General features: G+C 35.5%; 1 protein-coding gene across 1 annotated transcript; it reads right to left on the reverse strand.

Moving 5' to 3' along the window:
- Positions 1-3,300: 3,300 nt before the first annotated feature.
- LOC119246762 (protein FAM47A-like) lies at positions 3,301-4,686 on the reverse strand. The gene has a single exon (XM_037513103.2). It carries the CDS (start codon positions 4,637-4,639, stop codon positions 3,359-3,361), a length of 1,281 nt encoding a protein of 426 aa, XP_037369000.1. The 5' UTR covers positions 4,640-4,686; the 3' UTR covers positions 3,301-3,358.
- Positions 4,687-17,290: the final 12,604 nt, after the last annotated feature.

Consider the following 17,290-nt stretch of genomic DNA (forward strand, 5'->3'; position numbering starts at 1 on the left):
TCATTTTGCAAAACTTTCAGTTCTTCCATATGCCATCAGTTTCTACCTCGTGATGCAAATGTCTGTTGAATAAGTTATGCTATAAATATTTTTCTTAGAGTGTTTTTACTAATATTCCTTAGTTTCTCTAATGATAGATTGAAAAAGATAACAATATCCTTTTTATCTGGTTAAGATAGACTAAAGAGCATAGCACAAATGTCATTGACCATTACATCTGATTCTATTTGGTGTGTGGCTCTTTTTCCAGAACAGAACTTAGCACCATTCCTGCCACATACCTGACAAAACTGTGGTTGCTGTAACAGCGAGATTAAACAGCAGGCTCTAGGAAATGAACATATATCTTTATTTTTCCTTAAGTAGAGGTCCCGTGCACATGTTCTTACCCTAGTTTCATTGGTTGGTGCCCAAGATTTTGATGTGAATATATCATTGTCCATGATATTGCTGAATATGAGTGTGGAAATAATACCCATAGTTAGAACACTCAGACCTCATACTTTAGAGAACTCAAGTAATCTGGAGTTTTCTCACTTGTAAAGTGGAGATAGAAATATTTGGGGGGTGTCTCTTGGTTGTAAACCTCAAAAAGAAAAAGAAATATTCCAGGATTGCGAATGGGCTTTGAGAACTAGAAGACTTCACTAACATAATTATATAGCAGGCTCTCCTAAATTCCCTCTCCTGCAAACTATATATAGATTTGAGGCCAAATGGGGTTTCAGTCTCACTTGTGCTAGGAAAAAAAAATCAGACAGTGTTCTGATATATTTTTGCATGATAACTAACACCAGTGAGGGTAATTACAACAGTGGGAAAATCCTTGTAATTTCTTCAAGGAAAGTTTACTCCCCTGGAAGTAACCATCACCAGTAAGCAATAGGAAGCTTTATAGTGAACTTTACTAGTGGCTCTTATTTGCAAATACACATTTTCATCTTAATCAATAGCTAAGGTTGAATGAGATTTAATTAAAGGCTATCTTACAGGGAAAACCCAATTATAACTTTTTTGTGGCTTCTTTGTGCCTTTTTAAAACACTCTTCTTTTTACCTTCCTATTCTTCTACAAGCATATGCTTAGTTTTGTTCGTTGATGCTATTTGTATTAAGCATTTATGTCAGCAATCTGTAAATTCTCACCAGAATTTGAGCTTGATGATATAGTTTCTATATTATATATAAGGAGACATGTTCTGAGAAATTCACGGTCACATAACTAATATGTGAAAAACTGGATCTTATGGAACTGAACAATGAATGTGTAAGGGTGAAAGCTGCTGCATGAAACCCGAGCCTTGAATGGAGAGTCTCAGAAACCAGATAATTCTGAGGCAGTGGTCATGATACTGACCTTTTTGATGTCTGAACAAATAAGTATAGCAATATTCCCGAGTTTGTGGTGATTAGTATTTCATTTCTGTAGCATATTAGAATGAGTTTTTTAGTAGAAAACAAGTGAAAAATTAGAAGATCTTGTCTAAAAAAATAAGATCTTAATGAAACCCATAACAAAATTGACTTTGGAGAAGAAAGCACGGAAACAGGATTTCAATGGCCAGAGTAAAAGCCTAACAATAGGGAACATTATGTACAAAGTAGAGCTATGAAGGATATATTCTCTGGCATCTGGAATGCAGGAACATGTTTGTGTGACTGTGTTGGCAGGGATGTGTCTCTGTGTATAGGTAAATTTATTTTTTAATTTTTTTAATATTTGTTATTTTTAATTTTATTTTTATATTTCCCATAGAGTTGCAACCCCCTTATTTTGACCCCAATCCCTCCTTTCCCTGCCACCCCCCCCATAGTGTGTCTCTGGTTCATAGTTGTTTGTTGATTTTAATTTTTTCTTTCTTACAGTTATTCTTTTTCCTAGGCCCTTATTTAGGTTTTCTAGATTCCTGCTATGAGTGAGACCATCTGGTATTTTTCTTTTTCTTTCTGGCTTATTTCACTGAGCATGATCCCTTCCAGCTTCATCCATGTTGCTGTAAGTGGTGCTGGGAAAACTGGGTTGCTACATGCAAAAGAATAAAATTTGACTACTACCTCACACCGTGCACAAAAACCGACTCAAAATGGATTAAAGAACTAGACGTAAGACATGTGTAGGTATATGTAGATGAGCCCCGAGAATTAACAAGCATGTGAAGTGGACAATATTTGTACTTAGAAAAATATGCTCATGGAGGAGAGAGACTAGTTTCGAAACCATTGCAGAAATAAGATTTAGTGGTGATACGAGCTTACTGTTATGGTGAGAAATTGTGTACTTTGGCTTAAAAAATACATATCAAATGCTTGGGTCTTCACACCCACATTGCTTACAACTTTAATTTGAAATGGAAAATGTATACTTAATAGATATTCCTTCTTATAACGACGAAATATATGCATATGCTTCCATTCCAACGTGATTTGTTCATTAATGGAAGCAGAAATGTATTCTAAATTTGTGCTATAGATCTTTCTAGCTACATAATTTCCTGTCCCAGATAGTTTTAGCAGTTATTTAAAAAATGTAGAGGTTGCTTGATTTCTTATTTTAAATTTATGATTGAAATTTAAATTGCTACTCATGAAATGTAAGGATTCATTTCAGTTGAATAGATATGTGAGGATATTTAATGTTACTATGTAGTTATGCTCACACAGATCTATTTTGCATACTAGATTTGACAGAGAATCTGTACCTGTTATATGATGTGGAAATATTTCATTGTGGTGATTTTTTAATGAATATTAGGAAATTTTAAAAGTATATTCAATTGGCAGTTATAATACAATAGCATAACTCATGTTTTACCTATAATTTGAGTATGTAATTTTCAGTTTGGTTTGGGGGCTTGATGGGATCCTGAAAGGGGGAATAATTTAATTATAGAAGAGAGTTAATATTATTTTGACTATAGATTTCAAGTTTTGGTTAACAATTATCATAATTCAGTATGATTTTTATAAGTACAAATGAGTCTCATTTTACCCAGCACAATTATTTTGAGATTCCTCTCATGTTATACATCACATAAGTAGGTTATTATTGTTTTAACAGTGATTCAGCTTTTATTTATGGTTCTGTTTTCACCAGTAATTGATAAACCAAGGTAATATTTTTAATACTACAAACACGTGAGAAGAGTACAGGTGACTGTTGGTCTCATAGTTGATAAAATATATACCATATTGACAAACCCAAAACAGAATGTCACTGAGAAATGTTTATAAATATTAGGTGTTAAATTTATGCATAATATCGAATCAAAGTTTGTACATCTAGTGGGACGTGCATCATAAAGTGGGTGTCATGTATAAGATGAGAGAAATAGTAAAGTAAGTAGTAAATGAAAGATTGTTTATTTAACTTTCCGTGACTGCCCCGCCTCTGGCTCCTCCTCATCATCATCTTTGAGTGCATAGAGTCTTATTGATCTTTCCATAGGAGTCTTCACAGAGTCATATGTCCATCCCTTCCTGGCAAACAACCTCTCAATCATGGATGGCATTTCATAGCCTTTGCTTAGAACGTAATCTTTAAAGGCTAATGTTCCATAAAGTTCTTCAAGAATATCTGGTGTAGGAGGCTTCCCAAAGGAGCTTTCGATGTTGGGGTCAATCAAAGGTTCATTATTTATTAACTTTTTCCACAATTTGGGCTTCAGGTACCATGCTCCATACCTCATCTTCACACGGTTGGGTTTATAAGGATCCTCTCTTTCCTGGAGTTTTCTCTCCCAGTTCGTTTCTTCTATGGAGAAATTTACCTGCTCCTCTTCATCTAGCTCCTTGCAATACTTCAGCTCCAAAGGAACCTGCGTTACTTTCTTAATGCGGGACGTTTTATGAGTATGTTTGCATTCAGAACTTCTGTCAAAAAGTTGCATGAAGAAGTTTTCATCAATGCCTAAGTCTCCAAAAGTGGCAACCCATTTGCAGAAGTCACGAACTCTTTCTGGAACTTTGCTACGAGGAACACGTTTGCGTGAGCCCTTTTTTCTTGGCTTTTTTCCTTCACGAACCAAACTCTCAGGACATGTCCCAGGAGTCTTCTTGGGAGGTTCCAGGTGGAATTTTTCAGGATAAGTTTTAAAAACCTTTTGGGGGGGCTTTATCCTTTTTCTGGTGCCCTCACAGTAGGCCCATGTGTCTTCCAGCCTCCTGTCAGGATCGACCACTTGCAGCACCTTTAGTAAGAGCTCTGCAGGTACATCTTCGTCCACATCCAGGGACATAGCCAAGCGATGCTGGTTCAGGTGGGCTTCGACGTCCTCCATGAATTTCTTCCGCTCAAACTGGGCTGGCGAGAGCTTGGAAAACAGGCCTGTATCCTTGTATAGCACTTTGTGACTCTTTGGGGGTGGAGGTAGGGGCACTCTTTGAGGAATCAAGGGGAGGAAGCTCTTCTTAGGGCCACTGGTGATCACATCTTCACAAGGTGGACAACCCTTCCTGAAGTCGTCCAGTCCCTCTTTCACAAATCTCCACTGTCGACAGTCCAGGGAGGTGGGAAATTTGAGTACCTTGTGTTTTGCCAAACACTTGGAAGGTAGTTTATCTTTGTACCAGGGCTTGCAGTGCATGCCCAGAGGCATCGGTTGTTGTGACCCTGACCCTAACAGCCTTTTCTTATCTGCCATGGTGTGCCTGGCTCCCAGGCCACCCCCACCTTCAGGGGTTTGTTTTTTCTCAGCCTGTTCTTGTTGCTAGGAAACCATATAACAATAGGTTGCTGGATTCTTCTACAAGGAGGGGCGGGGCAGAGACTGGGGTGGGGGTGGGAGTGGGGGGAACAAAGGTGATGATGCCCGCTACACAGCCTGCCTTCTCCTGGGATGACCAGGGGAAGGTTCATTTCTTTCTGTTTTGGAGATGTATTTCATTGTACGGAATATATCACGATTTATTCATTCAAAGTTTTGTGCACATTTGCCTGTTTCCATTTTGAAGGAATTATATCAAGCGGACACAAATATTTTTGTTCATGTATTTGTTGAACGGTGAGATCATATAGGTGTGTAACCTTTTTAAAAACCTTAATTTCCCGAAGTGGTGTGCCATTGAATACATGTTTCTTTTGGTAGTGAATGAGAATTGCAGTTCCTCTACATACTCCCCACCACTTGATATGGTTCCTTATTTTAAGTTTAGTATTCTATTAAATATGTAGTGAAATCTCCTTGTCCTTGAAATTTGTATTTCTCTAATGACTACTGGTGTTGAATATCTGTCATGTGCTTGTCATTTACATTTCTCCTTTGGTAGAGTGGCTTCAGAATTTTTGCACATTACAAATTGTGTGACTTGATAACTCATTGAGTTTTGAAAATTCCTTGTGTGTTGTGAATCTAAGTTCTTTACCAGATACATAATTTGCATTTTTTCTCCATCTATGGCTTGTCCTTTCATTGTGTTAATAGTGTCTTTCAAAGAACAGACATTTTTATTTATTTTTATAATAAATTTTATTTTTATATTCCCCATACAATTGCAACCCCCTTATTTTGACCCCAATCCATCCCCTCCCGCTCCCTACCCCCATAGAGTGTCTCTGGTTCATAGTTTTTTGTTGATTTTGATTTTCACTTTCTTATAGTTATTCATTTTCCTGGTCCCTTATTTAAGTTTTCTAGATTCCTGCTATGAGTGAGACCATCCGGTATTTTTCTTTTTCTTTTTGGCTTATTTCGCTGAGCATGATCCCTTCCAGCGTCATCCATATTGCTGCAAATTGCATGTGTTTATCTTTTTTGAACACTGAGTAATATTCCATGGTATATATGTACCACATCCTCTGGATCCAGTCATCTATTTTTGGGCATTTGGGTTGCTCTCAAAGCTTAGCTATTGTAAATAGTGCTGCTATAAACATAGGGGTGCAGGTGTTCTTTGGAATTGATGTTTCTGTGTCCTTTGGGTAAATACCTAGGAGTGGAATTGCTGGATCATATGGAAGCTCTATGTTTAGTAGGTCCAGAAATCTCCACACAGCTCTCCATAGTGGTTGGACCAGTTTGCACTCCCACCAACGGTGCAGAAGAAGTGCAACAGGGTGGTCCCCAGGAAAGGGGGAGGTTCCCTGCCCCACCCAAGGGAGGGTGGAGCTGAGCAGGAAGAGGAGACCCTGCAGAAGAGACTGAGGAAGGAAGCAGGATCGAGCCTAGAGACACGTGAAGAAACTGCGCTTGTCTTTTGGTCGTGGACTGGGTGACACAGATGTGCGTGAGACCCGTGGGAGGTGACCATGGCAGCTTTTATCTTGGTGTTGATTTTGCTCTTTTCCATCCGGGCTTGTCTGGTAGTTTCTGACCCTTTTCTGTGGGTCCCCACTGGAAGATGCTTTAGACTTGTGGCAGGCTTTGGGGCCTTGCTCTGGGCCGATCCCATATGGATGGACTTTTACCCACGAGGGGACGGGTAACTTTGGATGCTTCATTTAGAAACTAGACTCTTTGCCTTACCTGTATTGTTTCCTAGTTTTATTAAAGTTCCTTCCCATTAAAGTCTCATATGTTTTGTGTTGATGCAGCGGATGGCAGAACCCATTTAGAATAGGCAGTTTTGCGGGGTTTGGGCTGCCCCTCTCCCTGTCCTATAACAGATTAACAGACATTTTTAAATTTGATGAAGTTCAATTTATCAGTTTGTTCTTTAATGGATAATGCCTTCTGTGTTGTAACAGAAAATGTTGCCTTTCTAAAAGTCACAAAGGTTTTTTTTCTTTCATTTCAGTCTGTCATTTTAATATTTGTAAGTGGTGCAAAATATGGAACAAGTTTTTATTGTATTTTTTTTGTCTATGAATATCCAGTTGCCATTGGATATTTTTGTGAGATGAACTCCCCCCCTAAATTGTCTTTGTACATTTGTAGAAAACCAATTATCCATGTTTCTAGGAATTCATAACTTTTCTGTTTCACTGATTTTTTTTCTGTCTTTATATCAATTCTACTCTGTGTTGATTACTTTGACTTTATAATAGGTCTGGAAATTAGGTTGCGTTAATCCTTTGACTCCATTTTTCTTTTATAAAGTTGTTTTGGCTCTTCTAGGTGCTTTGAATTTAATATGTGTTTTAAAATTGCTTTGTCCACGTCTTTGTAATTGTCTATTGGGTTTTGATTAGTATTATGTTGAACCTGTAGATCAATTTAGAGACTATTAACATTTTAACATTATTGAATTTTCTGATCCATGATAAAGGTATATCTTTTCATTTATGTACGTATTTTTTTGAGTATGTGCTGAGATAAATTTATCTCAGCAGTATCCTGTCATTTTCTGAATGTCGGTTCATATATTTTCTCTCCACGTTTTCAAATAATATGTCATATTTTAATACTATTTTAAGTATTAAGGTAATACTATTTAATACTAAGTAGTATTAAACAATACTACTACTAATAATACTAATAATACTAAATACTATTTAATACTAAATTTTAATACTAAAATAATGCTATTTTCATTGTAGTTGCAATTGTTTAGTGTTTATGTATAGAAATGTAATTGATTTATGTCAATTGATTTTGTAACATCTAATGTTGGTAAGCTTGCTTGTTACTTTTAGGAGCATTTTTAAAATAATTAAATTTGTTTATATATTTCCTTACGTTTTTGTTTATTTTTGTACAATATTTGATCTCTTCCTTTAGGTATAGTCCCTGTAGTTCTCCTACCACCATAGCACCCATGAACCGACACCTTAGTCCCTTGTGTTCTGCCCTCCCCTGCTTTGACCCCTCTCCCTCCCTCTCCCCTGCTGTGTGCCACAGACCTTTGGTCAGCTTGCAATTTTTGGCTTTTTCCTGACCTTTTTTTCTGTTTCCCTGTTTTCCACCTGTAAGTGAAACCACCTATACTTTTTATTTCTGACTTATTTTGCTTAGTATAATCCCTTCCAGCTCCATCCAAGTTTCTGCAAATGGCACGAGTTTATATTTTTTGATCACTAAGTAGTATTCCATTGTGTCTATATACCACATCTTCATGATCCAGTCATCTCTTTTTAGGCCATTTAGGTTGTTTCCATATCTTCACTATTGTAAATAGTGCTACAACAAAGGTTTTAATAAGGGGGGTATTTGAAGGTTCCATTGAATTATTTTACACAGATGATAATGTTATCTGTGACTAAAGACAGTTTTAATTCTTTTCCAATATTAATATCTTCTTTTATTGGACTTGTTACCCTAACTGGAATCTATTTCTAATGTTGAATAGAAGTGACAGAGATTGCAAATATTTGCTTTGTTTCTGAACTTAGGGGGAAGGTCTTTAAGTATGATGTTGATTGTAGTTTTTCGGTACATGCTATTTTTCAGTTTGATGAATGTCTCCTTTATTTCTAGTGTTTTAAGAATTTGTAACCTCACTTGTGAATATGTGATATCTTCTGTATTTGTTGTTGTGTTAGGTTTGTTAAAATACTTCAAAAAGATTTGTGTATCAATTTTGATGAAGGATACCTAGTAACTATTTTCCTTTAATGTAATTGTTTGATTTTGCTAGGTTAATGCTGGATATGTTACAGGACAGGGAGAGGGACACCCCAGACCCTCCAAACCTGTCTGGTCTAAATAGGTTTCACTATTTGCCTCATCAAGACAAAACATATAATACCTTTTATGGAAAGGAACTTTAATACAATTAGTGCACAACAAAGAAAAGGGGAAGAATAAAGTTTCCAAATCAAGCACCCAAAGTTACCTACCCCTTCGTGAGTAAATGCCCAGCCAATCAAGGTTGACCCAAAACAGGGCCAGTGAGGCCTAAAAGCCTGCCACAAGTCTAAGGCATGTTCCAGCGGGGACCCATAGAAAAGGGTCAGAAACAACCAGACAAATCTGGGAGAAAAAGAGCAAAATCAAAATTAAGGTAAAAGCTGTCATTGTTGACTTCAGCATGGGTCTCTCACCCACATCTGTTTCAACCAGTCCAAACCTGAGAAGCAAGCATAGCTTCTTCACATGACTCTCTGCTCCATGTGCCTCCTCCAGGTCTCCTGGCTCTCCATCCTCCTTCCTTCTCCAGTCTCCTCTCCAGCTTCTTCTCCCTGCTCAGCTACACCCTTCCTTGCATGGGGCAGGGAATGCGGAACCTCCTACTTTCCGGGGGAACACCCTGTTACAACTTCATGGGATGATTTGGAGAGTATTCCATTCTTTTCATTTTCTAGAAGCATATGTGCATGGTAGGTATTGATTTTTCCTTAAATGCTTTGCATATCTTACCAGTGAAACTCTCTGGGTCTGGAGTTTGTTTGTTTGGTTTTTTTTATTTAAAAGAATATCTGTTTCTTCTATGCTGTCAAAGTTACTATGATAAAGTATTTATACTATTTCCATATTACCTATAAGAATCTGTAGAGCTAGCATCTCTTTCATTACTGATTTTAGTAATCTTGTTTTTCTCTTTTTTTTTCCCTAATAAGATGGCTCAAGGTTAATATATTTTATTCATCTTCTTTAAGAATCAACTTTGTTTTCATTGATTTATCTCTTTTTTCCCCTATTTTCTATATGATGAAATTTCTTCCCAATTTTGTTTAGTGTTCACACCTATTTTACTCTTATATATAGTATAAATCCCATATACTTAAAATATTTTTGCTTAAATATTGTGCCACTTTAATTTTAATATATAAAATAACTCAGATACTTACCTATGTAGTTACCAATTTCACTACATCTGCAGATAAATATTTCTACCTGCAAGTTTCTTCCTGCCTGAAGGAAATAATTTATTTTTCATATTTTATGTGGGCTGGCAATGAATTTGTTCATCTTTTGTAAGACTAAAAAATATTCTTATTTTGCTTTGTTTTAAAGAGGTATTTTGCCATTTGTAGAATTCTAAGTTGACCAGTTTTTTTTTCTTACTGTATTTTAAAGAGGTTACACTGATATTCTCTCTATTGTATTGTTCAGATAAAAAGTTTAATTTCACCCTGATTTTTGTTTCTTTGTATGTAATACATCTCCTTTCTCTGACTTTTAAATTTTCTCTGTTTCTCCCTGTTTTGAGCAATCTGATTATGATGTGATGTAATTTTTTAATGTTTCTTGGGCTTGGAGTTTGTTGAAGTTCTTAGAATTTATAGTTTCCATCAAATTTGGGGGAAAAGTAGCTATGATTTATTCAAACTTTTTTTTCTGTCCTGCCTTCTGTCTCCTCATCTTTGGAAACTCCAATTAGGCATTTATTAAGTTGTTTGACATTTTCTCATGGCTCATATGAATTTTTTCTTTTTAGTTTCTGTTTGTAAAGTTTTGTATAATCTGTGATGTCTCATATGTTATAGACACTATCCAATTTGCTTTTTTTATTTTAAACATTGACATTTTCATTTCTAGAAATTTAATTTAGGACTTTAAGAACATTTTTCTTGTCTCTACCTAACTCTTTGAATAGTTACAACACTTATTTTGTTTCTGATAATTCTAACATCTATGTTGATAATAAATTTGCTTTGATGACTTCACTTCTTTATTCTAGGGGAGATTACTACTTCCTTGCTTTTCAAGTGATTTATTATTATTGGCAGTCAGACATTGTAAATTTTACCTGTTTGAGTGTTAGATTTGGGCCCATTTTTAGAATTTGATAGATACAGAGTACTCCCCAGTTATGTTATATGGCTATATAATGTTGTTGTTTTGTCACAAGGTTAAGTATTTCCTGCTACTGAAGCAAGACCCCTTCATGAATACCTTATGAATCTTGCAGTGAGTGAGCTGGAATAATGGTTGCTTGGACCTTAGGATTCTTAGCCACTGTGTTTGGGATAGAGCCTCTGCCCTATGAGTAGGCATTTTAATTTTTTTTTAAATAATATTTACTAGCTATGATTTTTTTGCTTGGGAATGGCTGTATATTGCATATCTTTACTTCATAAGTGCTAGTGTAGGAATAATCTGTAAGTTTATTCTGACAATATTACCTTCTTTCTTGAGTATCATTAGTTTCTCATTACTCTACAAACAATTAATTGTCATTTCCTAAGTATGGCAATGTGCCATCTGCCTTCCAAGCCTTCGTTTCTATTTTTCCTTGAGATACTCAACATATGTAGAATAACTTATATGTTCTGAAAATGGCTGCACATTTTAGAATTCTGACCTTTAAAATGAATCTACGTGCTCTTTCCTCCTCTTCTGTCAAAGAGTTGTTAGCTTTTCAAGCCCCCTCAAATTAACACCTTCTTCATGAATCTTTTTGCAATCTCAGGACCGAAATAAATATTGCCATCATTTGCCTAGTTTAGCAGTTTGAAATATTTTCATAGCCCTTATCTTATTACTATTTGCATTAGAATAATTTTATGTATGTTTTCCTAATATTCTATTTAATGAACTGTTTGTAGACAAGATTTATTACCATTTTATTGGCGCATTTTCCACGATACTTAGCACAATTTGTTGCATATAATGAGAACTCAAATTTTTATTGAATTCTAGTGAATAGGTGTTCTGTCTCAAAGTACTATGCAGCTTTTGTGTTCCTTAAAATAATATGAAACATAAAGCAGTCAAAATTGATCATGGGGCAATTTAAATTTCCTCTCCATTAATTTACTGGACCATTTGAACAATATTTCATCTTCTAATTAGGCAATCTAACCTAAGGAGTAAGCCCAGCTTTCAGTTTTCATCATGACTGCAGCAACACCATGGATTTCATTGTAGATTACATTGACTTATTGCTAAATAAATTGTGACTATGGACTAGTCAACACTGTATATTCTGTTCACTAGTCATATTAGGTCACAGTATTGATTGTAATTGCAATGGATACCCCAAATTAAGGGGAAAATGTGATACTTTTAGGCACTTTAACAGAGCATATTTACTTTAATTTTGTTTAAAATTAATACTTACGAAAAAGTAAATCTTCCAAGGAATGGGTAGCATTAATAAGTCCTAATTTGCATTGGTTCAATCATTTAAGAGTGCAAAAAATAGTTTGAGAAAGTTATGAACATTTATAGTCATTGAAACATTTTTGTCATAGGTATTTGGGAATATGAAATTGAAAAGAGATGATATTTGGACCTGATAGTAAACAGTCTGTAGATGCCAAGAGACTGCATATGATCCATTTTATTCTTTAATGTGAAAGATAATGGGCAATTTGAGTTGTCATTTTTGTATAGTTCTTCTAGATTTGTTTTCTGAACTCTGCATTTTATTTCTGTGGTAAGGCATCATCTATTTCAAATTTATTGTACTTTGTGATGGTTTTAAGAAAGGTGTTTCATGGCTTTTCCACTATTAGAAAATATTGAAAAGAACTATGACAGGGACTATAAGTATACACATAAATGTATACATATATACTCACAGAAATACAAATAAAAGCAAAGAAAATAGGAAACCCTCAGTGTCTGTTTAATATTATTCTAAAGTTATTTTTCCAATTTTACCCTATATCTGTGCTTGAATAAATTCATCATATATGACAGAGTACTTCTTTAAGATGGGATCCAATATTGTTTTCTAATTTAATGTCTTATGGAAAAAAAAAATGCAGTTATGCTCCCAGGATTTCCATCTAAAATTGGTGACTTTTATTAGTGATATTTGTTTTTAAAAAATGATTATATGAGTTAGGTTTCAGTTACTAACTGCAAATGCTATTTTGTAATCCAAAAATATCAGGCATTAAGATTTGTGGGCTCAGGTAAAGCTCAGATTTCAATTTGACAATTTATTTTCAAAAAGCTTTTCCCACAAAATATCTTTTAGGATATTTGACATTGTACTAATAAATTATTTTGTTTATCTTTGTATTTGTATGTGTGCATGTATTAATTTTCACAAAAGAATGGGAAATGATATAACATTGTTACTCCCCTTTGACTACCGTCTAATATATGGGAACTTTTGCTTGCTGCCCCATTCGCCTACTCATTTCCTAGACTAATTTGACTGGTCTTAGCTAGATGTTGATATATTATATATATATATATATATATATATATACACATATATATATATTTTGTTTTTGCTGTTCCATTTGTGTTTTTCCTCGAGCTGAGATCTTTAACATGATAAACTCAAATATTTGTTAATTCAATTTAAAATAAAATTACCATCCAAACTGAATTATTGCTATTTTATCATTAATCAGTCACATACAAATTCTCTGCTTTTTTATTTATTCATAAATTTAATAAACAAATTGTACCATGTAATATGCAAGTTACTGGTGCTTAATGATGATTAGCTTTGTGACTTTTTTCTTGACAGCAAATAAGTGATAAAACAATTATAATAGCAGGCAACGAGTTCAGTGGTAGAGATATTTTTGGCTTCTCATAAGATACATATGGAAATGTCAGGAAAATATTTTGGATAATTTAATATACATCCCTTCTGGAAATAGTAGTTAGCCAGGTAGACAAGGTTGATATGGATATGACCATTCCTATTCCAAGTGAATGGAAAGGAATATGAAAGGTCTCAGAGACATAAAGAATATGATAGTTTCAGAAATTCAAAGAGTCAGTGAGAAAGTTGGGAAAGAATAGAAAGTACCAAATCTTGAGAGCTGGCTCCCCCCGCTTCCCGATTTATCAAGGTATAATTGTGTAAATTTCCAGTATACAACATAATGATTTGGTATACATAAATTGTGAAATGATTACCACAATAAAGTTAATGAGTTTCTGAAGTCATAGATAGCCTTGCTTCATATCCAAGTTCTTCCCATTGTTAGCTATTATTTTGTTTTGTACTTCAGGCTTATATCTGTATAACTGATATACTTTCTTATAAAGTTTTGTTAAGGATTAAATTGGTTAATAGCTGCAAAGATTTTGCAATAGTCTGTAATATATAAAAAATGCTATATGAGTGTTAACTGAGACACTAGAACAATCACTTGGCATGTGTTTATTGAAGCAATGTTTGCAATATCTAAGTTATGGAAACAACCAAAGTGCCAAAGGCCAAATGGGTGGCTTAGAAAAATGTGAAATCTCTCTCTCTCTCTCTCTCTCTCTCTCTCTCTCTCAAATGAAACACTACTTAGCTATAAAATAAAGATAAACTCTTGCCATACGTAGCAACATGGGTGAAACAGGGAGATTATGCTAAATTAAGTAAATTAGAAGGAGAAAGATAAATTCCAGGTAGTTTCACTGTGTGGAATATAGAGAAGCTAAACATATGGTTAGTCAAAATCAAACCAATAACAAACCTTAGAAATCTGTGGAGTTGAGGCTAGGAGAAGGGGAAGAGGGTAAACTAAGTGTGGAGGGGACACAATGGTCTATGGTGGAGGACTGTGGCTTCCTTAATGGTGTGTCGACAGGCATCTGATAAGTTGGAATTCTATGCCTCTGAATCACATACAGTATTGTAAACCAGTGTTATCTCAGTTAAAATATATAAATGATTAAATGACGAATACATACTGGGAAAAAAAAAAGAGTATGAAAAACAAACAATAGCTATGTCTTTAGAGAGCTTTCATTGCTTACATTTCCAAGTGATTTGACTTAGACATCTTACTACCTTGTTCTAGCATTGGGCAAGTGACCAAGACCTAGTCAGTTAAGATCCTCTGGACTTGAGGTTTGAACAGATAGCACAAACTGAATTAATATTTTTATATAAAGACTCTCTCTTTGCCTGAATTCAGTAAATTCGTAGTATATAAAAACAGAATTGTTCTTGGTCATCCAATACACCCTTACAGAAAGTTCCCCTCCCCACCAAGAACAAAAACAAAAACATAAACAAAAAAAAAAAAAAAAAAACTGCAGAAAGAAAAACATTCAGGACAAAGAAAATATTCTCTATTCATATCCTTTGGGACTCCACACCCACCTGTCTGAAGTTACCAGCACTCCAAAACTTAAGAATATTATGAGTCAATAAATTTTACCTTTAAACTCATTTGTAAGGCACTATTTTAAATTGCAACTTCTGATTAATACAACCATGAAAACAATTGTCTAATATTTTAAGGACTTAATTTTCCTGTAAAAATGAGATTGATATATAACTCTTTCAAGTTCAACTACTCTGAAACTTTTTCCATAATGTTGAATTTTTAAATTAATTTATATTGGATTTTATTTATTTTTATATTTTTTTTAATATTTATTTATTTATACAAGAGCTGGGGTACAGGCCAGAGGCGCAGGAGGGTGAGAGGATTCACCAGAGACAGAGCAGGGAACAGAACAGGCAGACGTACCGAAAGCACTGCTGAGGGAAGCAGTGGGTGTGAGACAGGAGAGGTCTGCTGTGCCATGTGGGAATCTCCCTGGCCGACCAGGAATTGAATCTGTGCTGCAGAGGCTGCGGACAGCTTCACAGTGCAGCGCTCAACCCGATGGGCCACGGGGGAGGCCCCTATATTGGATTTTAGTACACAAAATCCAGATTCAGGTTTAAAGTTTAGGCTTGAGCATAAACAGCCATTACCTTTGCATCTCAAGAACCCATCTTTTAATGGTGAAATATGAAAGAAATGGAAAGTATTTAAATATACAAGAAAGAGGATTCAGCTTAGGGATTGTATTATGCGGTCACTAGAACTCCTAACTCAGAATGGCAAAATGGAGAAGTGTACTGAAACTCTATGTGTAGCATAGTTACTCTACTTATAGCTTTTTGCTCCTAAGCAAAAAATCTGGCAGAAAGTCATTTAGCCACCCATTTTACCAATTCATTCTTTTTTTTTTTTTCCAGAGTCAAACATTTTGTTTAGAACCACAATTCACAAACTTTAATAATCCAAAATTTCAATAACCTTGTCAATAATTCTAGGAAATTTTAATAACCTACTCAATAGTTTTTAGTTTTATTTTCCTACCACTTACTATAAAATCTTGTTTTATTTTAATTTAGGATGCTGTCAACTTTTTTTTTCCTTTTTTTAAAATTTTTAAACTTTAAAAAACTTTATTTTCTTACATCATTGCTAATTTTTGGACAGCATTTGATTTCTCCCTCCAGGTGTAGTTCCTATACTTCTCCTACCACCATAGCACCCGTGATCCATCACCACAGTCCCTTGTGCTCTTCCCTTCCCTATTTTAAACCTGTCCCCTTCTCTGTACCTCAGATCTATGGTCTGATTGCAAGTTTTGTCCTTTTCTTGACCTTTTGCTTGGTGTTTCTATATTTCATCTATAAGTGAAACCGTCTGATATTCATTTTTCTCCTTTTGACTTACTTTGCTTAGCATAATCCCTTCTAGCTCTATCCATGTTGTCACAAATGATATGAGTTTATCTTTTTTTTTTAAGATTTATTTTATTTATACAAGAGCCAGGGTACAGACTAGATGTGCGGGAGGGTGAGAGGATTCACCAGAGACAGAGCGGGGAACAGAACAGGCAGACTGACAAAATATACTGCTGAGGGGAGCAGCGGGCGAGACAGGAGAGGTCTGCTCACCATGTGGGTTGCTCTGAGGCCGGTGGGGATCGAAGCAGCACTGCAGAGGCTGCAGACAGCTTCACAGCGCTGCGCTCAACCGCCTGTGCCACCAGGGAGGTCTGAGTTTATCTTTTTTGATTGCAGGGTAGCATTCCATTGTATAGATATACCACAACTTTTGGACCATTTGTCTATTTGGGGACATTTAGGTTGTTTCCATATCTTAGTTTTTTTAATATAATTCATTCTTTTAAAAGGTACATTTTTTTAAAGATTTATTTATTTATTTATACAAGCACTGGGTATAGTCAGACGCGCGGGAGGGTGAGAGAATTCACCAGAGCCAGAGCAGGGAACAGAACAGCAGAGTGATGAAATACACTGATGAGTGGAGCAGTCGGCATGGCAGGAGAGGTCTGCTCACCATGTGGGACCCTCGCCCCGCGGCTGGGGATCAAACCAGCACTGCAGAGGCTGCAGGCAGCCTCGCAGCCCAGCGCTCAACCGCTGGGCCACCAGGGGAGGCCCTTAAATGGCACATTTTTGTGAAGTTATAAAAAGACTGTCATCAGGGTGAACTACAGTGCCCAAATAATTTTTACAGTCCCAGACCAAAGACTCATTGTTTCAACATTTATAGATCTTCACAACAGTGGCAGGTTTACATTTGTTCTTAACTACATACCAGAGCTCATAGCTCTCATTCTTGAATATGAATAGAAACCAATATCACTAGATGTTAACAAGAATGTAAATTCTTAGAAAACAAGGGATTTAAAAATTCCACTGTAATGTTTGTAGCATTCACATTACTGCCTTTATCAGAGTAGATACCCCATAAATATTTGTTGAGATATTTGAGGAAGGTGTAACATAAAAGAGAAATGTTCAAA

This window comes from Talpa occidentalis, unplaced genomic scaffold (assembly GCF_014898055.3).
Source record: "Talpa occidentalis isolate TD23 unplaced genomic scaffold, MPIMG_talOcc4v2.1 talOcc4.15, whole genome shotgun sequence".
NCBI classification, from domain to species: domain Eukaryota; kingdom Metazoa; phylum Chordata; class Mammalia; order Eulipotyphla; family Talpidae; genus Talpa; species Talpa occidentalis.